This window comes from Frieseomelitta varia, unplaced genomic scaffold (genome assembly GCF_011392965.1).
Source record: "Frieseomelitta varia isolate USP_RPSP 00005682 unplaced genomic scaffold, Fvar_1.2 scaffold_263, whole genome shotgun sequence".
Classification (NCBI taxonomy): domain Eukaryota; kingdom Metazoa; phylum Arthropoda; class Insecta; order Hymenoptera; family Apidae; genus Frieseomelitta; species Frieseomelitta varia.
This window is the reverse complement of record NW_025109994.1, coordinates 386,214-413,265: the sequence shown is the minus strand read 5'-3', so window position 1 is coordinate 413,265 and position 27,052 is coordinate 386,214. Positions and strand designations below refer to the sequence as shown.

The window sequence follows — 27,052 nt, the reverse complement described above, 5'->3', positions numbered from 1 at the left end:
CAAGGTACTGTCCAGAGTACAAAGATTTAAAAACGAATTTGTCCCAGGAGAGCTACTAGGAAGACAAAGAAGTAAAATGAAGGGATAAAGAGCAATGGACGACAAAGGACTTAAAGAAGAGAAATGTAGGCTGTGCAGTGCAGGCACGGAAAATCTGGAACATGCGTGGTCTTGCATAGAAATGAGGAGATTAACAAAGGAATAAGGTGAATAAGGTGAAAGAGAGAGGAAGGAATAGGGGTGCTAAGAGGAAAAGTAAAAGCGAACCTATGTCAGTATATAAGAGAGTACGAGTGGAACATTAAGAGGAAATCAGGGGAATGCATGGTGAACGAAGAAGAAGCACATGGTGCAATTGTAATGTGAGACATAAAATGTGATATATATTCTTAAACTATGTATAAAGTAAGAATGGAATAAATCTATCTATTATATATAATATTAATAATATTAATATTAATTTAAGTAATGATATTAATTTGTGAATTAAAGAAACAACGATAATTTAATGTAACACACTTCTCAATATGCATTTGTTAACGATGATGAGATTTTTACAATTGGTCAAGGACTATTTCTGTGCAACATTTTTATAGTGATAAGATATATTGAAAATTACATTTTTTGAATTGTGTCATTTCCTTCGCAAGAACGATGAAAGTGAAATCAATTCGTATGTTTTTTAATGTAATAATTTGGATAAATTAACTTTTTCAAAAGAACAATTGCTTTATTTGATTCAGTTGATTTTAATTTTTGAAATTTTAATGAATTAGTTAACGTAGGACTGAGTCAATGAATATTTTTTGTCACAGGAATAATTAAAGATCATCGATTTCAATTAATTTTGATTCAAAATGTTTCCATTATGTTCATTTGCCGTGCATGTTAATTAACGTTAACAAGAACAGATTGTGTATTACAATACGAATAAAATGGATTTCTATTTGGGTTTTCATGGAAATTTTAAAATGCATAAAAATCCGCGGTCTGGTTGAAATATTGAGTTTCAATTAATTCAAATTCTGACACTTTGAATTTAATTTTAATTACAATGAAGAATAATGTACAAAATTAAGTCAAAGAATATTTCTTGCAACAAAAACATCACTCACGATATTAATTTCTCAAGATCCATTTCCATAATGTTTAACATTTGTTTGTGCAAACATAACAGATATTACATAACTGAATTTTACAAGCATAATTTCTTACATTCGCTCTATCTTTATTCAAGAAACTACAAGAAACTACATATTTACACAAAATATATTTTTTGGTTACTGGTTCAGCTGTGCTTTTCACTATACGTATACAAAAAACAACGAGTCGTGTTATCTATACGTGACACTGCACAACGTCCTATTTTTCTTCCACGAAAGACGAGAGAGAATCATTCTGCTAATTTATCGCCGGGCTGCGCGATAATTACGCGAAGAGTGTGATAATAAATGATATTTCTTTGTGTTTAATTATATGGGAGTTCGTTCGTGAAATTGTATCGACTTTTTACGCCTGCGTTTGCATGTAAATATTCGAATAAATTGTCGAAAATACATAAAACCGTGTTTCATTGCGAATTTTTGTGCGAAACATTTGCACACTTTGGATGTGGAAATGTTATTTAACGTCTGGCACATCGCTTTTAGTGGAGTGTCTTTCTTTCAGCGAACTTTTAGGAGTGATGCAAACAAACATTGAGGGAAGTGAGGCAACTTGGAAAATATTTTGAAATTTCGGAGATTGAAGATGTTGGAAACTTCTTGTGTTTCCAGAAGTGGAGAAGTTCGAGAGTTTCTGTGTTTCGAGGACTCTGGGTAAGTTAAGTAAGAAGCTAGAGGTTGTAACGAGGTAACGTGAGGAAGTGAAAGCATAAAATGGAAAATTAAGAAAAGCTAGAGTAATAAAAATATGATAATAGGAAGACCAGAAAAATGGGACTTGAAAAATACAAAATTAGATAAGCTTAGGAAGATGTAAGGGGGAAATATATAAAATTAGCAAAATAGAAGACTGGAAAAATTAGAAAGCTAGTAAAATTAAAATGGAAAGTGGGCAAACTGGACAGTTCAAAGTTCCGAACTGGAAAGTTCAAAGAAATAGAAGTAGAAAACGAAAGATCGAGGATGCTAAGAGAGGGACGAAATGCAAAACTAGAAAATGGATGCAGAAAATTTAGTTGACACATTCAAATAATAAAGTGAGAAAATTTCTTTTAAACATCTATAAAGAATCTGGAAAGAACGAAGGTAAGAAATGCAGAAAATTAAATCCGTAAAGCTGAAAGTAAGAAGTAAAAGACTGGCAAGGAAAATGAAACCAGAGAATTAAAAGTTAAAGGAAAACGAAGCACTTTAAAAATCTGAGGGAGAATTAAAGTAAAATGGAAAGTAAAATGGAAAGTCGAGGACTCGGGAGACCTTTTACTAAAGCTTTAAAAAAAAAAAAAACCGAAAGAAAGAAACTGTTACGTAAGAAGCGAGAAAGTGAAGATTTAAGAAATTTACTTTTTTGGGAACAATTCCAAAAATGTGCCAATAAATTTCCAGAGACGCGGTTTTACTGTATTAAATAAATCTGATCTGCTCTCAAGCATTACCATTTTCATACTCTAGGCGTGTTGGCGAATATTTTAAATATAATCGATGTGTATCTCCGCAAATATTAATCAATAACGTGCACGTGGGTTCGCATACGTAGAAAAATGCACCGAGAAATTCTTCTTTCTCGTCGAATAATTTTCGCGAAAATACGAGAGCCATTGGCACGCCGCTTAGGGGACGAATTGACGAATTATCCGATTTAATAAAATTCGCGTGGCCATTGAAGCGAGGACGAACAACTTCTTCTAGTTCACGAAGCATATCATTATAAAATCGAGTAACACGGAACTTCCCAACGCGAGTTTCACCATCGCCACGTGGCAGTGATACAATTTCTTCAGCTCGTCTGCATTTTCCTTCCCCTCCTTCTTCTTCTTTCTGCTGTTGGGGGCCGTTTCCTTTGCTGCGTCCGAAGGTCTTCTCTCGTTAACCGGTTGGAATCGTACACCGAATTCTATCTGTAAGGCGAAAGATGAATTCTTGAAACGTTATTGCGTTTTTCTTGAGTAAAAGAAGATCGGGGACATTTAATGCTCGATGCTGAATGTTGAAACGGGAGATTTTAATCTCAGATGCAATCAACGTTCGAAGGTAATGTTACTAATCAATAATCGTATCGAAAATATTGTGAAGCTAGATGTCATTAATGTATTAATTAAGTATAAATGGAAAAATATATGAAATATTAAATATAAATGTAAAAATATATGAAATATTAAGTATAAATGGAAAAATATATGAAATATTAAGTATAAATGTAAAAATATGTAAAATATTCTACAAATGATCCAGGTGTCAACTGTTCACGAGGAAATAAAGGGCTTCATGTTAAAAATAAGAGAATCGCAGAAGCCTTAAGCTTTGTTAATATTTTTTGGTGCGATCTAGTGCTACTCTTACTGATTTCACTTATTTGCTAATAATCTAATAGAGATTAGTGCGACTTAAAAATTTAATTAAAGAAAATTATATCATTTTGAAGGCAATATTATTATCAATAAATTAAATTATTATCAATAAATGCGAATCAATCAAAATTAAGAAATCAATGACTGACTTCTTTTCCTAAATTCTATATATATATATATATAGAATCTCAATAATAAATAAAGTAAATAGTAGCAATGAACTTTAATCAAGCTCTTAGAAATAATTCTAAATCATTCATTTTAAGTTTGGTTTACATTCAATATTTAAATGAATGTAATATTGTACAGTACTGCGAGAATATGAAGATTAATTAACAGTGTAGGTTCAAAGAGATGCAGGCAAACTGCCAAATACGATGCTATAAATTTCATCTCGAATGTCGTCACACGTAACGTAGTTATTAATATTTACTCTCTATAAATAAATTGCGGACATTTATGTGGATTCTATAAATATAATAAAATTTCTACAAATATAATAGAAAATATGGACAGAAAATTGTTGTTCAGTTGCTGAAGAATCATAGAAACAATTACTTTCTAAATCACTCATTCGTATTTTAACTTCTTCAACAAAGTGTCAAATTAGAAAGTGAGAATGAGATGTAAAAAATTTAACTATCCTTTAAATTCAAGACGTAAAGTTGTTAAACTGAAAATGAGATAACAATTAATAAAAATGAAGATTATCAGAAAATGTCAAGTTTCTTGGTCAAAGAAACGTATCTGTCAAATCGAAGTCGTGTCTATGTAAATTTTCAGTGGGACAAGCGTGTGTAGAAGGAGGAAAATGTTTTATGGAAAACATGAAAAGCAGAAATTTCCAATTGAAATCGGAAATTGGAAAATACCGTCTTTCTTTCTGGAACCAGTAACTGCATGTTTTCGTCGATATTCCAAAAGGAAAATTTGCCACGGTTCTCGAATCGTCGGAGATTTCCACCGAATATCGCCAGTTCCTCGTTCGGTTGAAGATTGTCGTCGAACTCCGCCTTCGTCGCTCGTCCGCTTTCAGCTTCTCCTTTCCTTTTCTTTGGAAATCTTGCCGGCGATGTAACTTGGGTACGTGAAATGTCACCCTCTAATACATCCGTTAGGGAAAGTCGAAAATTCAATGGACACAATCCGGTATTTTGTATCTGAAATAATTTTAAACGAACGAGAGATATTGATTTTGCAAATTAAATTTGTAAAAGTCCTCATCTGTCCCTCATTTTTTATACTTAATTCATCCCGCGGTGATAAAAAAAAGTTGATATTAATAGCGAAAAGATAGAACTGTTTATTTTGCGGATTTTTATTTCACAAATATTTTAATATAATAAGCGTTGTATTACTGCAATAAAATAGTGATTTCTTAGGTTAGCAGCAACATTCGAAGATGAAAATATTATAGAATCTCCAGTATCTGAACTAATAAGGGGAGAAAACTGGAAATTTTCAGCTATCATCGAGTTATTTTAGAGTATAACAGTTTAAGCTTGAATTACTTAATTTTGAAACTATTTAATTTCACTTAGTTTCATTGTTATATAAAGAATGTAAGATACAAAATCAAATTGTTACAAAATATCCAAAACGTTGATTTTTATATTAAATATTTAAATTTTATATTATACTTTTATATTTTATATTTTACACATATAGTTATTCAAGCCTGTGATTCAATGATACTATTTGAGGGTTAATGATATAAATTCATTGACAACGATTGCAAATAAAATGTTGTTTGTACAACGTTCGCTCTTAATGGATTACAAACAGTCGACAGAGAATTGAGAAATTTTAATTTAGAAGTTATTAATGTAAATTTTCGTAAATGAATATTTATGTGAATTATTGATGTAAATTTGCGTTTGTAATCTCCGTGATGAGGAATGATTTATACGAGCGAGAGATTCGGGAAATGAGGTCCTTCGGGGATCGTGTGATACACGTGAGAAGTTCCAATTAATGAATTTGATATTCTGTAATAGCGTCGAATCAGTAAACAATTGATCAATAAAAAGATTCGGCTGGAAGGTAATTTAAGAAATTAGTAATGATGATTAAAGAATAATCAAAGTGGTTGGAAATCTCGACTTTCTTGAATTTCGCATCGAATTATACGGTATGTCCCTGTAGAATCGTAACTCTGCGTATAAAAATAAGTCTAGAAGAAACGACAAAATTTTTTCATTCCACATTTTATCTTCGAAAGAATCGAGTTTGAAATTTTAGGTACACTTAAATTTGGCCAATTTGGACAGAACATAATAATCCACATGAGAGTATTCTACGTTTTTACTAAATCGTTTTGATAGAAAATAGACTTTGAACGTCCTATTTTATTATGGATTAATAAAACTATTAGACGAAAGTGTATGTAAGATGTTAACTTAGAATGAACGCCCTGAGTTAGTTATCGGAACGAAATTACACAAGTTTCTGGAAGACAAGCTTGGAATTTCGTCAAGAAACTATCAAACTATGTAAATTATATTATTAAATTATCCATTTACTATGGATTTTTAAAAATTATAATTTTCAACCCACGAGCGATATCGTGAACTACATATAGTGATTTGTATTCTACTACAAAAATTTAAATTAATCCTTTTTTTGTAATTTATATTAATCCTTTTTTTGTAATTTATATTTGATAAAAAATAATAATAATAAAATTTAATTAAATTTAAAGTTCCAAAATTAAGAGAGATGTATTTCAAATCCATCGTATATAAATAAAATATATTTAGTATAACAGACAATTTCTCCAAAAATTTTCTCGTTTATCAAATTCAATTAAACTTTGATTTACAACTTTCATCCACGACGTATCGTTTCAAAATTCGAAAATTCTCGCGATCTAATCTTCTATAATTTCACCCACATTAAAACTTTACTTCAACATTCTTTGAAGAATTGGTGACAATCCTTAAAGGGCGAACTTTGTTTGCGAGTATTATGCGAGAGGGATGGCGACAGGAAATTACTTCGCCGGAACTTGAGGTTAGTTTGTGGATTCCTGGCGCCTGAGGTCACCTAAGCTAATCCGAAAGGATTCAGCATACCAAGATAGTATAAACATTAATGAGATCGATTTGAGAAGAACCTGATGATTCGAATTTCAAGGATGAACGATTTAACCTTTCGTCTGATTTAATTAAACGGATAAAACACGAGGAATCGTGCCAAATTTATTTAAAGACTTTTGTCTTGAAGAATTCGTCCAAATTACATTTCTTGAAGATTTCGTCCAAGAATAGAAAGTAAAAAATGTGGAAGATTAATGTTGTAATGAAAAAACTCACATGCAATAACTATCAAAAACATTGTAACTGTATTAATATGTATATATATAAATGCACTTATCTTCAAAAATGTTTCAAATGTCTGGAAGATGCCTTGTATGTTTCACTTAAAATATGACAATTGCTAAAAATTATATATAAAATGTCTAATTTGAATAATATATAGATTTTTTATCAAATTAATTTTTTGATTATATACAGATTTTTAATGTGTATTAATTTAAATTAATTATTTAATATACAAATGTATAATAATTATCTTCTCAGAACTGTGTTATCAAACACATGATAAATAAGAAAAGAAAGAATAAAAATAAAGAAACACACTATTGACTGAATTCCATTCTTTTCAATAGTACACGAAGCACATAGAAAAACAGATCACGTTTACAACGTCTCCTAATGATGTATCTTTATTTGGTTAGAAAAATGTTATTTTAAATTGGGGAATAATGTTATTTTAAATCGCTGACTAAACACGTATCGGATTCCGACGTGATTCGAACGGATAGCAAATAGCAGCAGATTCGTCCTTCTTTCGAGACGAATTCCAACGAATCAAACGATGTTCGATATATTACCTGTTATTTTGATACGAACGCGACGAGAAATGTAATTTGGTCGTCATCTGTGATATTGCATTAAGAGTATCAGGAAGACGTTGCTGGAATCAAGAAAACGAGAAACCGAGCTCCGTGATCGTTCGATGAATTTCACACCCTCTTTGGATAGGCGATAAAAATCCTACCCTCTTGAATCATCCTCCGTGTTCGTCTTGTCAATTTTTTCCTTCGTTTGGCAGCCAGCATTCCAGAAAATTGAAGTCAAACTTTTCGATGCGATCTGGTTTTCTGTGCTTTCTCTCTGAATTTTTTGAGCGATGATCTTGATTCAAGATAAAATTGGGTAGCTGTAATTCTGGGCTGATGAACTTTTTTCTTTGATTGACAATTATGTAGAAGAATTGTTTTTAAAATGTAGAATCAACGTTTAAGTGTAAAAAAATTTAGTACTACGAAAAAGTAGAATATAAAAATTTAGGTGTCGATATTCTTGAAAAATTAATATTATTCGAATTACTGAAGTACAAAAGTTTTAAAAAGAAGTATTTGATGTACAAAAATAAATACATATATTTTAAAGAGAAGAATTTGATGGAGCAATGTACGAATTTACAAAATAAATGTTGGAGAAATAACATACAATATTTAATAATACTTAAGAATTAGATAAAAATATAAAATCTATATCTTCAAGTATTCTATAATAATAATTATCAATAGAAACTTAAATTAATTTTACTTAAAACTCTGTCTTTATAATAATACTTAAGAATTGATGAAGTGTGTAATATATAACATTTACAAAAAATTAAATCCATTATTTACTGAAGATTTAATGTAATAAATGATCCACAAATCTATAAAACACCCTTTCAAAGAGATTCATGGTTCACTGTATTTTATCAACACCATTTATCAACAACATGTTACATCTCGGTTCACACGAGATAAATCGGAAAAGAGAACAGAAAATTAAATTGTTTTACGTTGTTGAGACGGTCGTCGATTAATTTTCTGAATTTAGACTGAATAAATTTGCAAACGTTATTCAATGAGAATCAACGAGGGTGATACTCATTTAGCAGTCACGTGAAATTTCATTGTTTAATGTGATACACGAAAATGGTAATGGATAAAACAGGGATCAAAGATAATGGATCTCAATTAATTCATCGATCGGTAACATTACCATGATTAATTAAAAGCCTCTCGATTGCCGATTCTCCAATTAATTCCAGACCAACAAGTTCATACGTGTTCACGATCTAATTAAAAACTCTATTTTCACTTATTTTTATTCTAATTAAGGATTTGACGAGCTATTTTATTAATTGTTTTCAATCGTCTCTAATTGTTTCCAACAGTGTGAAATAAGATCGATTTCATTGATAATAAAAGCTTGATTAATGACAAAGTATTTATAACTAGATTATAATGAGCATTATTACTTTTATTCGTTCATCAAATTTCTGATTAAATTTATACATTCATTTCTTATTTTTATTTGACTAGAAATTTTTAAAAATTAACACGTATCCTCGTACTGTTAATTTTAAGAGTTTATTGTAAAGGAAACATTTCAATCTTTAAGATTATGATTGATTTGGTCATGAAACAACGTTTCTAACGATGGAAAAACTTGTTTTCTCCAGCGAGACATTTGAATTTTTATAATTTTCGAGAAGAGAAGTATTTTCACTCTTACACTTGCTGCACGATGTAAAAATAAATATCTTTGAACGAAACTCAAGATTGTTGAAACGACGACTTCACTCTTTAAAACAAAATCAAGTTAATTGTTGTGCAATTTCTTTTTGACGAAATTATAATAATTTAAAGTATTGACAATTTTTCACCTAGTGTATGAATAGTTTCGTTCTTTTTAAAGAATTTCTTATAAATTTTGTGTATTTGATTTAGGCTAGAGTTTTTTATTTTTTATTCCATTTCGTGCGAAATGCGCGCGTATTGGATTTCACTTCCTACGATTCTCGAACCTAATCGATATTTTTTACGATCGATTTTTAGCAAGCAACATGGCGGAAAGGAGCACGTCTCGTGTGGGAGTATATCCAGAAGAAACATTTAGAAAGAAGTATTATCCAGAAAGAAGTATCATTCGGAAGTTCTCAGGTAAAAATTTAAAACAAGCTATCAGATTTTGCATTTGTCTTGTGAATTTTTGAATTAAAACTTGCATTTTTGGTTTCAATTCATCGAAATTCGCCAGAAAATGATGCCAAAAAAGTGTGTAATTCTTAATCTCCTAAAGATTTAACCAAATAATTATTACGATTAAGATATAAGATTTACAATTATAATTTTTAACAATTAAAGAAATAGTAGTATATGAACATATATAAGCAAAACATACTCTGCTAAAAGTTATTTATAATTTTATACCAAAATTTAATTTCAGTTAACATTTCGTGTAAAATGGGCGATTGCAGCGCCCCAACGGCGAATTACGGAACATACATCCTACGATTCTTGATATTTTTCTTGATCGATGAAGAAATTCCTGTAGAAGCACGCTTCATCTGTAAGGAAGGAAGTATTTTCTAGGAGAATCATTCAGAAAGTATTACCCGGAAATTCTTAGGTAAAAACATAAATCAATAGCTGTTAGATTCATGTTTATGTTTTGTATTTTTGAAATAAAACATTTTTGTCTTCAACTTAAGGTAAGATTTAATCTAATAATTATTACATACAATTTTCAACAATTAAAGGAATAATAGCATATAAACACTTAAATAGAACATACTGTGCTAAAAGTTATTTATAATTTTATACCAAAATTTAATTTCAATTCTTACCAGTACAAATATAATAATATAGTAATTGGCAAACTCATTGGTTTATAAATATATAGAAGGCCTTAGAGCTCGAAATTTGAAGTTCAAAAAAACGCGAACACTGTTTACCTTTTTGTTTCAATTGTGGTACTTGTCGTACAAGAGCATTCCCCACCACTTCCATAATTTTTGGACGAGACGTATGGTGGAATCATTCGTCTGTCGAATTTCGTGACGATAATGTGTGGTACGTTGCATAAATTCTATTTTCTAACCTATCCTATGGTGTTCCTTCAATGACGTCCTTTCTTTGACATTCTTTTACTGCCATTTATACCTCATTAGTAGTATCATTTAATTAATACGTGTGTGTTTAACGATTAATTGAGCATTGAGACAACGAAATCGTGTATTAGCGCTTTGAAACTCTCCGCGATAAACTTTTTTCTGTTGTGTCAATTTTGCTCGATTACCGGTGCTTTGTCTCGTAGTCCTTTGTAGTAGAATTTGAGGTTGATTATCATTTCATTTGCCTTCATTTGACGCATTTGTTCTGACTTTTGGTTTCTTTCTGTGCAGGTTATTCCGTGATTGTAAAGATAGCATAAAATGCATAGACGCCATGATTATTAATGGACAATCTGATGAATTTTTATGGAAAGTATTTACAATTTATATACAATTCACAATACGTAGTTTCGTAATTATTTATTATACAAGGATGAAAGTTGGAAAGATTAAATAAATTAATATTTTATTTCGAATATGGAGATCTTGTAACTTAATGGTCTATACATTTTATTTCCAATATAGAGATCTTGTAACTTAATGGTCTATACATTTTATTTCCAATATGGAGATCTTGTAACTTAATGGTCTGTACATTTTATTTCCAATATGGAGATCTAGTAACTTAATGGTATATACATTCAAATGGATATAAATTTTTGTATTAGATTATTAAATTCAAAGTTTTCGTACTTTACTATACTATAATTTACAATATATTTACTTTTTCCAAATACTAACGGGCAATACATATTCAAGTTTCTTTGTAATCGTTCTAGAAAAATAGCAGTATTTTCTAAATGAACGTACTCCTCGGCCTTCCTCTATTAATCAGCTTTATTTTCAGAAAATTTGTGATCGCGTGCAATGCGGTTAGTAGAATCAATGTTTGTTTCGTAATATTTTAATACTTGTCTGAGCGAAATGGCTCTTATTAATTCATCTAAATTTAATTTCGCGAAGTTAGAGCCAGTGAGTTCGCCGATTGTTACTTAAACGCGTGCGTTGACAGTCTTTTGTTTTCCTTTTTTCATATTTTTTCTTTCAACATTCGTTTTCGGAATTAGAGTCAGTGCTCAAGAGGATAAAGCCTCTCCAGGAGATCAAAATCGTAATTAGTTTTATATATTGTACTTTAATTTATTCAATTTTTCAAATTTAATAAAATGTAACAACAAAATATAATGTTTGACGTTACAGACGCTTCACATTAACAACAATTTTGTTGTTTTCTGGGGAAAAAATCCAACGGTGACTCTAAAAGCCAAGAATGTAAGAATCTTTCATTATCTCCAGCTTAAGATTTTGAAGAATTCTAATGTTTAATGTCAAGATTTTCTACACTCTCCCCTAACCTTCTAAGGATCTTCTGATGCTTTGAAAGCTAAAAATGTAAGTATTTTAGCTTTCAAAAGCTTTGTTGTACTTGAATTCTGTTCTCTATAGTTCTTGTTGAAGTTGAATGTAAAATTATAATTATAAAATAAAAACATTTCAAATTATTAGTCTTAATTTTTATCATTATTAAATTTTAATATAAATTTAAATTTTAACAAATAACACTGTATCTTTAGAAACAAAATTTTTTTTTTTTTTTCAGAAAATTTCACTTGTACCATGGGAGCCTCAGTGGTATCTACTTGATGAAGATCTTTTCGATAACTTTTCCTGATTCAGTGCAGCGTGAGTCGCATGCATTATTCCTCCGGTCACTCAATCATGTCGTAGGACGAAAGGCCCGAATCGACACGGGTGACTGGTTGTATACGCCAAATTTTTGATGAGCATAGTGACCGCGGGTATTTTTTATACCCGTGAGTAGTAACATTTTTGCAAGTTTTCTATGTATTAGATTAGGATAGGACTTCTTGCACATCGCGATTTTAACAATTAGTTTGAATATATATAATTATAATAATTATAATAATTACCTACAAAATCAGAATATCTTCAATATAAATGTTTGAAAAATATTATATATATATTATAAATATTTATGAATAATTATTAAACGATTTCATTTGGGCATTTCATAATAGAGAAGACGGATTTCCCTCCGACTTCGTTGCTATGAAAAATGCAGTTATTACTTATTAATATAGATAATATTTTGTTATAACAATTAATAATTAATAATTGATAATTTTCAACCTCATCTTTTCTTTTATAATAGTATTATTTGATTGAATTGATTAAGTTTTATAATTATGAACTTCAGTAGAACTTGAAATATAATAGATCAGATTTTTTTCCGCAAAAAGATGTATAAAATTTTATGTGCAAGAAGATGCTTCGCGATAGGCAGATTTTTGAATCAAAGCAACAAATTTAAACACTACTTTCTCATTTTCGAAAATGTGCTTTGATGAAGAAGTTGCCTGAGATTATTTTTATTAATATTTAATTTAGTGTCAATTGTTTGACTTTGATTGTTTGAATCAATTGTTAGAGTGTTCATAATGTCTTTTTTGACAAACTCAAGTCCTGTTCATTATCTTGATTCTCAATTTTAATAATTTCTGAAAGAGTAAAGTCATTACAGTTTGAAATAAAATAATGCAATAGTCCGTTAGATTCAAATTACATAAACTAATTATTTTTTTAGTTCAGGATTTTTAGGTTTAACCCCTTCCGTGTTCATTGTCAGGATCTCACTCACGTGCCCAGGTGCTACTTGGGTGGGTGAAAGACATTGAGCACGATGACCATAGTTTGTAATTTTATAAAAAGTTTCTCAGCGACTGACAATGTGTTAGCGTATCGTGCACGACGTATTTTCCGCAATGTGTGTGTGTGTGGTTAGGATGTGGAATTGCGTCGTTTTTATTGTTCCATTCATTATAAATTGAAATATAATATTATAAATCAAAATATTTTCGCACTAATTTAAAGAAATATAAATTTATTATCATAATACGTAATAAACATAATTACATTATTATTGTCATAACTATTCTATCAATTATAATAATATATATGTAATTACATTATTATTGTCATAACTATTCTATCAATTATAATAATGATTCCAAGTCCACTTGCACATGTAATTTCTATAGAAATTATATGTATTTTTTTCTCAGTTATTAATATTTTAGATATAGCTGTAAATATAAACGTGTTTTACGCAATGGTCACTAGCCATTGTCAGTCGATTTCAGGAAAATGGTACGTAAAAAATTAGAGTGTGAAAGATGTGTGCTAAGCTCGGGTGTCGGAGGCGTCCCGGGATGTCCTCTCTAGTTTAGGTCTGCGCCCGAGTGGTGTGTATGAGAACCGTGGAGTGAGTGTGTTGGCGTGCCTGTTTTGCCATTTTTTAAATATAGAACGATTGATAGGTAGGATAGGTAGCATACTTTCTGGTGTGAATGTGTTTAATTATAAGTAGGTAGGGCCGGACAGGTTGGCACAGTCTCTGGTCGCGTGTTCCCCTTTCGCGTGTCCAACCTGTTTCAGGAAATCCAATTTGAAAAATCGACAGTAAAATTGGTACAAATTGAGCAAGCCATTTGTTTCTGGTTTTACTCTTCGATTTTTCGAATTTAGTATTGCGGTCGCGGTCGTGGATAGGTCGCGAGTAGGTCCCGAAACGAACGTTTATGCAGGTATTGCTCGAGCACGCACGTGCGAACGAACAACGATCACTATGATCGATGATCGTCCATGTGTATTGGAGTCAGCTTCCGCGGTTTATCTTTTCATTTCACCTTTATAAGTTATTTTTTGGTTTGCGATTAGAAAGACTCGAGCCTAGATTTAAGTTTCAGCGGGCATCGCGCCCGAAGAAAAGAAGAGGCCCGGCAAACTGCCATGAAGAGGGTCGCAACAAATGGGTTCTCATCCTCTGGATCATTTAAATGATTCCAGAGCATGGGAGGTCATTCTCGTTACTACTTTGTCACTATGCTCTTTCAATATTTGTAGTTGTATTTTTTTTTCTTCTCCATCATCATTTATCTTCTTTTTGGGCAAATCGCGTTTTTTCTTGTTAGTGTTGCGAGAGATTGATTACGGTTTAAAGTAGAGCTGCGAATAAATGATAATCGTGTTTGCTTTAGAGTCGCGAATTATGACACTGCGATTGTCTTTTGCAATTTTGATTTGAATTTTTATAGTTGTTTACTGTACATAATGAAATTTATCATGCTTTCTATTGTTTCAAATTAAATTATATTGCTTAATTAATTTTAGAGTCTTAGAATATTTGAAATAGCTTTTTGTTCAATTTTGTATTGTTCATAGTGTTGCGATATTACATCGCGATTTCCAATTAATTTTACTCTTACTTAGTATTGTTCCAATTAGTGTTGCGATAATTAATGATCGCGTTTCTTGATGTAGTGTTGCGTTTACAAAATTCTTGCCTAAATTCTTCCATTGAATTAGTGGACAGCTGTTCTTACTTCTAGATCACCTGGATTACAGCTACAAGAGCTGTACAGAGGTTGTCATTCATCAGCAACCTCCAGCATGGTTGCACTGGACGCGTCGCAATTAGTGTTGCGCATTTTTAAACATGAGTGCATAGATTAAGAGCATCGCGTATTTATTTTCGGGAGTTTTAAATATGACGAAGCACTCTTCGCGTTTGATTTTGAAAATTACCTATTTCATAATTAGTGTTGCGAAAAGAAGACACGGTTTGTTGCTCGTGTTTGGAATGTAGATAATTGTACAATAGCCCTTCTGGTTATTGTATTGTTGACTAGAAATGCTTGTTTTTTTACTAGCCCTTTTGGCTATTTTGTCGTGATTTCCTTTTCAGTAGCCCTGACTATTATTTTAGATTTTTTTTATCAGTAGTCTTGGTTACTATGTTAGGTTTTCTTTTTCAGCACCCCTTACACCCCCGTTTGTTACTGAAAATACTGCTAAAAGATATATATTTTTTTTATTAACTGTTATTTATATAAAATGAAGTAAGAAAAATATTGCAACATTTTTGTATTTTAATGTTACAATGGAAATTTGGAATTCTTTTTGCAAAATAAATAAAACGATAGTACTTTCTAGAGTACTAACTCATTTTAATTCAATTCAAATATGAATTAATATCCAATTTATCGTTAACGGTAATAATGATTGTTCTTATCATTTTTTTTACTTTTCTCTATTTTAAATGTTTCAACAATAAATTCGAATTTGATATGCATAAATCAACATTTTTTTTGTGTGGTGTTTATTTCTAACAAAAATCTTGCAGTAAACACATTTTGTGTAATTTCTATTCTTCATGCTAAATAATAAGTAATAATTGAAAGACAAATCATATGATTTTAATCAAATCTTCTCTCATCTTTGTATCTATGTAAAGTTTCAGTTTTTGATTTATTCAGTCTAATTTAGATTCAATCACGAGAGATTCTTTCTTTCCATTTTTATAATTTTGAGTCAAAAAATGATTTCATTCAATTAGTAAAGTATAATTATAAAGTAATATCTTGACAACAACCTGATTTTTTTTTGTATGTAATATGTTTTCTTTGCAGTTTTTTTTTTGTCCTTTTATAATATTGTATTATAATACTAATCCAATACATAAATTTGTTTCAGATTTATTAATTTATAGAGAGTATTAGTTACAGAAAGTATAGAGGTACGTACATTGAAAGTTTAGAAAGATGGAATATGAATCAAAGAAAGTAACCAACAGAAAAAAACTATTTCAATAAATTGATGTTTCTTTCATTTGCAAATAATAGTTATATTTTATAGATTTTATTAATCGTTTTCAGAGATTTGTTTTAAATACAGATTATGGAATCAATGGAAGATTTTTCAACAGGATGGCAAATCACCAAAAGAAGACATTCGTGTAACATTCACTTCATTTCTTTTGAATTAAATTTATGTATTTGTATAAAAATCATTTTTTGTGGTGATATTAGACTAAGTTAATTTCTGACCAAACTTATACCTTCGTTTCTGTATTTTTATAAATTGTAAAAGTAGAAATTTTCACAAATTGATTAACTTTCGAGCACAAACAAACTTTATCTGTGATTCAACAAAATATTTTATCAATTGAACATATTTCAAGGAAGCTTCATTATCTACCATTAATAATTTACTATAAATTTCTTTAATTTTATTTAATTGTTGTAAATTAAATGCTTTAGTTCAATTGCTTAACTTATGCTTTAGTTTTTGTATTCATTTTACAAGAGAAATTTTAGAAATTTTTAAAATTGATAAATAATCAAGGAACTTTTATCGACTAAAGGTATCGAGGAATTTTTTATTGTGTTGATAATTTATTACGTAAGTTAATGAAAATACTTTTTTACCATTGACTAATTAGGATAGATCGGACCTCGTAGACAAAATATTAAGCTTAGTTGAAGCTGACAGTACGTTGACCTATTTTACTTGCTGATATTTGACCGTACTTTAACTTTACTATTTGCAAGTAATAAATAATTACGATGAATTTATAAAGGATAGATACATACATAAATACATAATGTAAATAAAATAGTTTTAAATACTAATTTCATGTTTCAGTAATACCAGTTTGTATTACTTAATATAGTTCTTCAATTCACCGTTGTTTAAGCATAGAGTGTGCTAAAAACAGTGATTTTTTTTTCCTGGTCGGTATTTCAGACCGTGAGATCCCAATCAATTTAATATCCAATGTATCCTATTTTTAGTCAATGTTTTTACTTATTTCGTTATTATATCAAAAATTCTTGAAATAACATATTTTCACTTACAGATATTTTCAATTCTACCGGTTTGTTATCGATAATTTCGAAACGAGCAACTCGAAATCGAGGTTTTATGACGAAAGATGGCACCACACCACGTCCTGTGAGTTTCACGCTCCATCTCGTTCTCCTTTTGGAGCTGAATACCTCGAAATATTCTGTATTCTAGTAAACATTAATTTATTTCATCATTATTTCTTATATCGCTATTATAATTAAATATCAGATTAAATTTAATAAATTATATTATAATAAATTAAATTAAATTTTATAATATATTTAAATAATTATTGTTTAATTATGTAATTAGACTGAAAATGTTTATACATTTTGTATAAATTTTTGTCATTTATTGTTCTATGTTGAATGTTTGATATGATAATCTATTTTAATGAATAAATTCAATGAAACGTAATATTGTTGGATATAATCTAATTAAAAAGTCCTTAGATATATCGATAAATATTTATATGAATTTAGTTACAATCGTGGAAGAAACTCTATTAACCTTACAATTATCAATTTCCACAATTAAAAGTTTTTTCTCATCGTTGCAATGTAATTAGTTCTTGGGCCATGGTTGAATTAGATTTGACTTAATGGTATTATTTTTACCTTTACTTAACTTTACTTAATTTTTACCTTTTATTTTTATTATTCTCTTTCTTTTGGTTCTGTACTTATCTATCCAAAAGCAAAATAAGATTTTTCTTTCATTCAGCATTTTAGTTTTTTAAATTATCCTACTATGTAACATATGGTTATTTAGCATATAATAATAATTATTGTATGTATACATATGTGTGTATAATATAAATATATTATTTTCCCTTCAATTATTAATTGAATTGAAAAAAAAGAAAGAAACACGAAGATCAAAAAAATAGTTTTTAAGGAGAATCAATAAGTAAAGAAACTGAATTATCAGAAAAAGATAGTTATCACTAGACTATGGGTTTTATCGAAAATTTATTGCACAATACACAAAATACGATACCTTCTCGATTACAATTTTTAGCAAGTGAAATAAATCTCTATTTAAAATAATGCGCATATGACGAACATATAGTATTTGAATAAATAAATAATTACTTACAGAAGGAGAAATTTTCGTCCGATTGCGATAGATGTTTAGGATAGGAATTCGTGAAGATTAATTGAAAAAAATTACGATGTCTCGCGGCACGAAGACACAGTCTTACAAAATCTGTCGATGCGCGAGTAAATGGCGACGCCAATACCTAATTCCACGCGTAAAGAAGCCTGGTCCGCCATTTGGCATCGGATCAAAACGCGACGCATACATTGGATTACACCCAAAATTCTATACCAGCTATACAGAGTCGCCAGCAGTAGGATCGTACGATCCCATGGTTCCTAAATGCAAGTTCAACATTACTAAGTAGCTACATTTTCAAATAACATTATCAGGAATTAACACGTTCGCTGTTAGCTTTCTCTTAATTAGCGTATTCTATTAACCCGGGATTACCCACCTGGGGGTCTAACGCAGGTACATCCCGGCGACTAGATCCTTACGTGGGTAATCCCGGATTAAAAAGTATAAATAAATTTCAGATATTTGCTGTTTATATCTAAAGTATAATACATTGTAAATATTACTAAATACATCTCGTAATTATTCGAACGATTTCAGTAAATAAATTAAATAATTTAGATTTGAGATGGATTTAACTAATTGAATCTGTGATGACGAACTAAAGAAAGTTTTAAAGATAAATGGTAAGAAAATACAATGATATTATATTATATTATGTAATTGTATTAATTATGAATAGAATTGTATTTGGCAATAGACAAATATAATATTTATTTGTCAAATTATATTAATGATATCTTTATTATCTTGTACATCTCTGCATATAATCTTAATTTAATTTAAAAATAAAGTAAAATGCAAAATCTTTATCGTTCGAATACCTATGAACACTTGTAAACATAAATAATTTAGATAACTTATATCAGTACATTATAATAGCGAATGTGTTAAATATCTCATATCATAATTTATAAAACTAAACAAATTTTTTCAATACAATAGTTGGAAGAGGGAATTGAAGACTGAAGAATTCTCAAAGACCATGGGAGGAAAGTTAGAGAAACATGCGACGCAACGATACCTGATGAAGACAGGACGGGGTCCAGGAACTCACGAAATACCTCAGTGGCCTAATATCATCTTAGACAAAGCTTGCAAGACCATTAAAAGAGACGTTGGATTTGGAACTGTTTCTCTCTTCGAACCTGCTTGGCCATCGACTACCCCAGGGCCAGGCGAATGATTAATTATCTCCTTTTAGATGAAGCTTTATGGACAAATTTTATTAACTAATTTTTGATTGTTTGTTCAGGATATACAAGAAAATGCCCGTATTACTACATGGACAAAAGAAGACGAGAAGGACAGTCTTCGGTTCCAACTTTTGAATACGATGGCCTGCGGCCTAGATTTTACACTGTTCCTAAGCCTTGGGTGTTGCCTTGCAATTTGTTCGTAATTTTATATTTTATTTAATTTTTGAAATGCGAAGAAGACAGAGTGAGAGACATTATTGAACCAAACGTTGGATGACAAAATGTTAGGATTTCTTGAATGTTTGTCGTTTCACTCTGATTCAAATTCAATCTTTAAATCATGGTAAATCTAGTAAAACAATTTCTTAATATCTTTAGAGACGTTTGAATTTTTATGATTTTCAAGAATAAGGGTATTTTTACTTTATTATTCCCACCCATTATGTAATATAAAACTATTTTTGAAAAAAACGAACTCATTGTAAAGATAAATTAGAATGAGAAAATAGAGATTAGACAGAAATTCTATAAAAATACAAGATATACAAATCTATAAAAGTTCAAAAAAATTCTATAAAAATACAAGATATACAAATCTATCAAAGTTATCCACAGAAATATTCAGTATTTCATAAAGAGAACGAATCTTCATTTTTGTTATTTAAAAATATAAATTTCTATAAATATCTACGACTTATCTGTCTATCAACAATATGGAAATTTGTACCTGATGAATGATTTCCTTTAACGATAGATACGACGTGAAAGATTCAAAATCTCTTGAAGCCTATTTGCAAAAGTGTACTGGGAAAAAGGGACCGTACGACTTGTTCACAGGTTATTTAAGATCAATATTACGCATTTTAAATTTTCTACATCATCAGGTTTGTTTTCAGGGCCGAGGGACGAAAGTACAATCAAAGGCTATTTTGCAACTGTAAAATTGGAAGATCGTGGCGCCTGGCCTACATCATTACCAGGAGAAATGGGCAAACTGTTGCGTAAATCAAATTATTATAAAGGACGTTGGAGCACTTGTCCAAGGTATTTTTATTTAATTTTTATTAACTTTCTTAATTATTCTCAGCTATGAAATTTGAAAAATATTGAAAAGAGAGATGAAATTACATTTCAGCACTATTGAAATGTAATTCTAATTTTTATAGTGACAAACTCAATCCATCGAAAGTGAATTCCTATTAAATTACGAATCATTTTTTGACAAGACAATGACTGTGTTATTTGCATGAGACAATTTTTAATGTTATTAGAAACTACTTTCTAAAAATATCGAAGAATGAAAAAGAGTTAAATTTCTGTTTAGAATAATTCTAATTTTTACAATAACCGGAAGGCGAATAACGATCTTTTGGTAGATTTGCAAAAGTGTCAGGCAGCAGAATGATGTTGAAGAATATAGCAATATGTTACAAAGATCCGAAGGAACCAGGACCTGGCCATTATAATCCAAAGACGTTAAGAAAACCGAAAAATATGAAAAATTATCCTTTCGACATAAACGTTGATTTTATCTGGCCATGTCCGTCGTGGGAAATTCACCCTGGTCCAGCAAGATACAAAATCAAAGATACCAAGACTATAAAAGGAAATGGATGGACCTCTGTCTTCAAGAGCAAAGCACCACGAACACATTTTATTATTATTCCTACTTATAACGCTTTCTAATTAAATCTATTAAATAAGAGATTAGATGTGAAGATGGCTCACTTCTTCTTCGTGATTTTCACGTGGTTGATATGTAACTGGGAGCTTCAAAATGGACCCGGTTTCGATTGTTCTTCCAGGAGGCACGAAAAATGGTCCGAATGGATCTAACAGATTCACGTTGATTTTCACGCTTCTGTTTGGGAAAAAGATATTTCCTTTTGAAAATATTCTTGTACAGTACATTATTTCTTAATCGGATAGCTGGTTCATTTGATAAAATCATTTGTAGGTCGTAAATGAAAAATACATTTAATTATTAAATAAAAATATATTTATCTGAATGAAATTCTTATAAATGTACAACTAAATGAATTTCAACTGAACTTCTATTATCTGAATATCAATTGTATGAACACCGTTTCAATTATATGAAATAAAACTATTACGAACAAAGAAAGATACGTATTACATAAGTAGACTTATGTAAAATGTATCATAACTCTTGTTAATAGTTTTTATCAACACTATGGTGCGAAATTATTGTTCCATATACTTATTAACAATGGACTTGTCTAATTAATTATTATATAATTAACAATTGATACATAATATAATTTATATATTTGCTAATTATTATATTATAAATTTTGTATTAGAAACTGGTTAAAGCAACGCTGGATAAGAAATACTGTACTGTTACCTACTTTTTCTAATATTCTTCTAACATTCAATATTTTAATTTCATTTTTAATGTTTGAACATTTGTTTGAAAGAAGGAAGGAAAACCATCATTTTTGAAAAACGTTTTTAATTATTCGTGGTACTCACTGATTGGAAATATTTTTAACGAAGAGAAATTTTCTAGAAGATGTACCAATCGCCGTCGGTCCAAAAGCAATTTCTCGAACCTCGTTCAGTACCAAAATTTCAGGTCTGGTAATAGGACAAATTAACTTTACGAAAAGTAGCTCCTCGTGTTTCCTTTTATTCCTCGTTTCTTCTAAATCGATCGTGCATGTCACGAAAATCGTGGAAATACAAGGCTCGAAACTTTCCAGTAAACTAATTTCGCCAGCTAATTTGTCGACATCGGAGACCTTGCCCTCTTCTTCTTTTTCTTTCTTCCCTTTCTTCTTTTTTGCTTCTGGAAAAGTGTTACAATTAATTTTTGCAATTTTATTTTCAACACGAAAGTTACACTCGATTACAGCGTTGATGAAAATACCATTCTTCGTTGGTTTATTGACTTTCTCGTTCTTCGTTTCTCGTTTCTCCTCATCGTTCATTTTCAGTCTAAGACCCTCTTCGAAAATCACACTTTTCGGTAATCTTGGTTTAAACATAAAATTGACCTCGATAAGTTCATTATTGTTTAAAACACCAGACTGTGGCATAATCTTGATTCTATCGGAAGAGCTCTTAAACTGATAACGAGCTGTAAATTCTTTACGTTGATTTTTTATCATTCCGCAGGTGCAATGTGGGTAGGAAGCCATGTTGTATCCTCTCAGATGCACTGAAGCCTGAAATTCGTTCGTTCTTAGGAATTTATTTATCTAGAAAAATATAATTCTTTGCTTTACCATTGAAAACGAACCACAAGCGGTCGGATGAAATTCTATAATTTGCTCACTCAGCTCGCAGAAAGTGTCTATAATGTACGTATGGATTTCCAGGGAGTTTTTCTCCTTTCTTCTATCCACATGATCAGAATTTTCTATCGAAACATGCTTGTCTATTGGAATTAAAAATGAATAGATTTTGGGTTTCTATGGAAATTCATATTTATAAAAATATGATTTAAAAAATGGAACTTTGGCAAAGAATTGTGTTATATAACAAATTATAATATTATATTCAAATTGTAATTGTATTAGACTATAATAATTACAATGCAATTGTATTGTAATAAATATTAAATATTGTAATAGTTACAATGCAATTGTATTGTAATAAATATACAATTTGAATATTTTATATGTCTTTTATATATCAGATATATGCATTTTATGCAATCTCATACTTTAAAATTTCCTATGAATGCATTATCAATAGCCAGTAGTATCAAGCTTAATTATTGTATAAATATTGTGTAGATTTGTACATGATAATTTGTACCTATAATTTCAAAAATTATTACTTAAAAAGAAATCCAAGAATCTATTATAGTTATATTTTTTATAGAATATTTTCGCATATTATATGCATTTCTGCATTCTCAAATTTTCTATAAATGCAGCTACGGTGTACAAATATTTTTAGAATAATCTTTTACCATTTTCATCCCCCCGATTTATCACGGTGTCATTATTTAACTGCATTTCAAGATCATCCTCGTTCTTATCAATCGTTCGACGTAATACTTTAGGTCTTTTGATATTCACAGGGATTGGATATGGAAATCCGCGACTCCTCGGTATTATCGACTGCGTATTTATCTCATCCTTCAATTTGTTCAATATTGTTTGACTCTTGTCCCCAGCTAGCTCTGCCAAAGTGACCACTTGTACTTGAAAGCTGTTGAAAGATCTTTCGTTGATCATTGAATATAATAAAATTATTCCAATTAAGAACCAAATAGTAATCTATCATATTATTATAAATAATTCAATTTTTTGAAATTTCATAAAATAGGAGATAAAACGATGAAAAATTATTAATGAATATTCGCAGCTCCAATATTAATAAATAGAATTTAACTTTCCAGTGATATCATCGAGTTGTCGTAGAACTGTTTTAGATTCTGCTAATTTTAATTTCATTGCTTTCTCACGTCGCTCGTTTCTGCCACAGAGAACATAAAATGCAAAAGAAAATTGAATGTTCTAAATTTTAATAAAATTTTGTATAATTATTATATTTTGATATTCAACGATAGTACTTGCGGATTAATAATATAGATTGATTTAAAATAATGAATTACGTTGGTTCTTAATAAATTAATTTATTTTTATTCTAACAATAGAGTAACAATAATAATCATTATGCAACCTTCGTTCACCATTCAATCCATTTGCTCTAATTTCATTGCCGGGAATGTCTGTCAAACATGGAGAGTAAATTAGATGAAGTTTGATAGTTTCTCCAGGAAGAATGGCACCAAAACCATGATTTGGCTGTATTTCCATAGATGACGATAGATCTATAAATGCGTATTCTTGAATTAGTAGAGACTCGTTAGTCAGTGTTAATTCTGCATAGACGGATTCGTGTGTATGGACGTGTCCCAGCTCGACGTATCCTGGTTCTATAAAATAAATAACACAAGAAAAACTTAAATGAAAGGAAAGGAAATCTAAGATTTTTTAAATCTACCCTTCAGCGTTTCTTGTTAATTTCAATTCTTTAAATTCATTTTAAGTTGTCTCTCTCGTTGAAATAAATTTTAATTTGTTTAAGTTTTCTTCTATTCGTTTTAATCATTTTATATTGATTGATTTCGACGTCTTCAGCCTTAATTTTCGCGTCAGTATTAATTTCTTTTAAATTCCATTCTGTTAATTTTAATTTCATCGATTTGTTTAAAGTTCTCTTTATTCAATTCTAATTTCATTGATTTATTTCGAGACATTTTTCGACGAGATCTTTATTTTTTTTTTTTTTTTTTTTTTTTTAATTTATTTTTTTTTTTTTTTTTTTATTCGACAGTAGAGTATTTGTATGAAGTTGAGAAATTTGAGAAACTGTTGCGATAAAAATTTTTATTAATCTTTCTTAATCGCAAATCGGAAAAGACCAGCTATAGGTTATAACTGTTGATCTTTTAGAAATTTAAAGCTAAGTTCGAAAAATTAAAATTTGCTTAAAAAGAAATTTTTTTATGCCCTCGTCGAAATGTTATCAGAAAATTCAGAAAAGCTTCTATAGTGGAATATTTAGACGATAAGAAATTATTGTAATAAAAAGTCATTTTCAATAGACAATTACTGTTACAGGTTACAACTGTTAATTTCTTGGAAATTTAAGGTTAGGTTTTCGTTTGAAAATCAAAGTTTACTTAAAAAGAAAAAAATATTCTAGACCCTTCGGTAGAATATTTACACAAAAAGAAATTACTGTAATAAAAAATCTTTCTTAATAGCCATAGGTTATAACTGTTAAACTCTCAGAACTTTGAGGTTAGGTTTTTGTTTGAAAAAAATCAAAGTTTGTTTAAAAAGAATTCTAGACAAAATGTCAGCAGGAATTTCAAGAAAGATTCGACAGTGGAACATTTACACGATAAGAAATTACTGTAATAAAAAATCTTTCTTAATAGGTTACAATTGTTAACCTCTCAGAAATTTAAGGTTAGGATTCTGTTGGAAAAATCAAAGTTTGTTTAAAAAGAATTCTAGACAATGTCAGAAGGAAATTCAAAGAAAATGATTCGATCACACTTTTCAGCGGTGGTACTTAAGCGATGCGAATTATCGTAGCGAAAGGGTCAATGCTGTCTTTGCCGACGTCAATCGTCTAAAGGGTATGAAAACTTTGTCTCTTCGTCGTCTTGTTTCGATACGTTTTCAAGGGACGACCGGGACCCCTCACTGCCGTGTTTCTCCGTTGTTTGTCACGTCCTCGCGGAACGGCCCTAAAGAAATCTCCGAGCGCTTCCTCGCCAGTGGAAACTGTTGTTCTTCGCGCGATCCCGTCTCCCGCGGGAGTACCACGATCGTACCGTACCGAATCGTCTGGAATCGTCCTTTCGAGTCTTCTCTTTCGTCGCCGGATCCTCACCGGAGCGGGAACGGAACTTGCAAAAGAAGAACGACGGTCACCTTGCAAAGGGGATTAAAATTCAGCAGCCGATTCACGGGAAACGTTGGTCCGGCCACCGGGGAACGAGGACGAGGAGGGCAGATCGGTTGCCGACAGATCGGCTCCTTTCAACGACCTTTCAGGAACAGCGCAGCGCGCGTACCGAGAGCGCTCGATTCGTAGCCTCCGCTCGGCTGAGGCAAATGGAACGCGGCACAGGGCTTTTCCTGTAGGATCGATAGAGTAGTGGGGGGAGCGAGAGCAAGAGGCACGCACGGGACGAGCGGGACGAGAAGGTGGCGAGGTGGCGGTTGGAGAGAGAAGGACACCCTGGTGAACGGGAAGAGGGCTGAAAGTGGGAAAGAACGAGCGAGCGAGAGAGGGATGAGAGCACGAGAGGAACGTAGAAGAGAACAGGTTGGGAGGAGGAGGAGGAGGAGGAGGAGCAGGAGGAGGGAATATTGGTGGAGAATCGGGCGAGATGAGGGCGCTTCGGCCGGCGGTTTCTACGTCGCGCCATCGTTGCTACGAGCGGCGTCGGCGTCGGCGTCGGCGTCGTCGTCGTGGCCGTCCTCGTTGCCGGCGAAAGCGGCATCAGAGCAAACACGCAGCTGCCAAAGCTCCGCAGACTCCGCCGCTCGGTCTAGTTTGCCTTCCGCTCTCGTTTGGCATAGTACCGTCGACGAGGCCGTCGCGCATCCACGCTGTCCGTCGTCGACGCGATCGCGTTGACCCGTAATCCCACGTATATATTCTCTCTGTCGCGCTGTACGTCGTTCTCGTTCTCGTTCTCGTTCTCGTTCTCGTTCTCGTTCTCGTTCACGGTCTCAGCGAACCACCCCGAAATCCAGCCGAACAGATGGATAGCTCGCGTGGAAGCAACGCGACTCGAAGACAGTCTCGCGCTGGTGGATAGTCGCGCGAAGGGAAGTTGTTATCGTTCGCGACGAGGGTGACATCCCGTTTCCAACTTGTTCCCACCTCGTGCTCGCTCGTACTCCACGCAAGAGGAACAGTGGCCCGCGTCACCTGCCGCAGAGTCCTCGCTCGCACGTCGGTGGTTCCTGGTCAACGTGGTTCACAAAGGTACAGGAATTCATTTTTCAACAGGTCTTCGACTGTCCGTGTGACGTGATCGCGATCG

The 27,052-nt window shown here is 31.4% G+C and overlaps 4 protein-coding genes across 4 annotated transcripts in view; 2 read left to right on the top strand and 2 right to left on the bottom strand.

Moving 5' to 3' along the window:
- Positions 1 to 2,848: 2,848 nt before the first annotated feature.
- LOC122528822 lies at positions 2,849 to 18,556 on the bottom strand. The gene is made up of 3 exons (XM_043654354.1): positions 18,524 to 18,556; positions 4,384 to 4,671; positions 2,849 to 3,061 (listed from the first exon to the last, which is right to left on the bottom strand). Exons 1-3 carry the CDS (start codon positions 18,554 to 18,556, stop codon positions 2,849 to 2,851), a joined length of 534 nt encoding a protein of 177 aa, XP_043510289.1.
- A 987-nt stretch (positions 18,557 to 19,543) lies between these two features.
- On the top strand, positions 19,544 to 21,186 carry LOC122528819 (lymphocyte expansion molecule-like). Its single transcript, XM_043654349.1, has 4 exons — positions 19,544 to 19,695; positions 20,255 to 20,337; positions 20,397 to 20,544; positions 20,877 to 21,186. The coding sequence occupies exons 1-4, from the start codon at positions 19,586 to 19,588 to the stop codon at positions 21,184 to 21,186; spliced, it is 651 nt and encodes a 216-aa protein (XP_043510284.1). The 5' UTR covers positions 19,544 to 19,585.
- LOC122528826 overlaps positions 21,127 to 27,052 on the bottom strand; it is a 35,725-nt gene continuing 29,799 nt past the window's right edge. The window contains exons 2-7 of the mRNA XM_043654361.1: positions 24,160 to 24,415; positions 23,444 to 23,685; positions 22,752 to 22,903; positions 22,394 to 22,691; positions 21,997 to 22,309; positions 21,127 to 21,361 (exon numbers count right to left, since the gene is read on the bottom strand). Coding sequence (XP_043510296.1) covers positions 21,208 to 21,361; positions 21,997 to 22,309; positions 22,394 to 22,691; positions 22,752 to 22,903; positions 23,444 to 23,685; positions 24,160 to 24,415 — 1,415 coding nt within the window. The 3' untranslated portion in view covers positions 21,127 to 21,207. The remainder of the gene's footprint in view (positions 21,362 to 21,996; positions 22,310 to 22,393; positions 22,692 to 22,751; positions 22,904 to 23,443; positions 23,686 to 24,159; positions 24,416 to 27,052) is intronic.
- LOC122528818 (glutamate receptor ionotropic, kainate 2) overlaps positions 26,784 to 27,052 on the top strand; it is a 296,492-nt gene continuing 296,223 nt past the window's right edge. The window contains exon 1 of the mRNA XM_043654347.1: positions 26,784 to 26,994. The gene's annotated coding sequence lies outside the window, so the exon portion shown is untranslated. The remainder of the gene's footprint in view (positions 26,995 to 27,052) is intronic.

What these genes read in the sequence shown, in the direction of transcription:
- LOC122528822 (XM_043654354.1), bottom strand. Translation starts at nt 18,556, where the DNA reads ATGGGATCGTACGATCCTACTGCTGGCGACTCT. An exon ending in ATCCTACTGCTGGCGACTCT is followed by an intron (nt 4,672 to 18,523) that starts GTATAGCTGGTA and finishes AAATTATTTCAG; the next exon opens with ATACAAAATACCGGATTGTG. An exon ending in TGGTTCCAGAAAGAAAGACG is followed by an intron (nt 3,062 to 4,383) that starts GTATTTTCCAAT and finishes TTCGCCTTACAG; the next exon opens with ATAGAATTCGGTGTACGATT.
- LOC122528819 (XM_043654349.1), top strand. Translation starts at nt 19,586, where the DNA reads ATGGACAAAAGAAGACGAGAAGGACAGTCTTCGGTTCCAACTTTTGAA. An exon ending in TGGGTGTTGCCTTGCAATTT is followed by an intron (nt 19,696 to 20,254) that starts GTTCGTAATTTT and finishes CTTTAACGATAG; the next exon opens with ATACGACGTGAAAGATTCAA. An exon ending in CGTTGGAGCACTTGTCCAAG is followed by an intron (nt 20,545 to 20,876) that starts GTATTTTTATTT and finishes ATCTTTTGGTAG; the next exon opens with ATTTGCAAAAGTGTCAGGCA.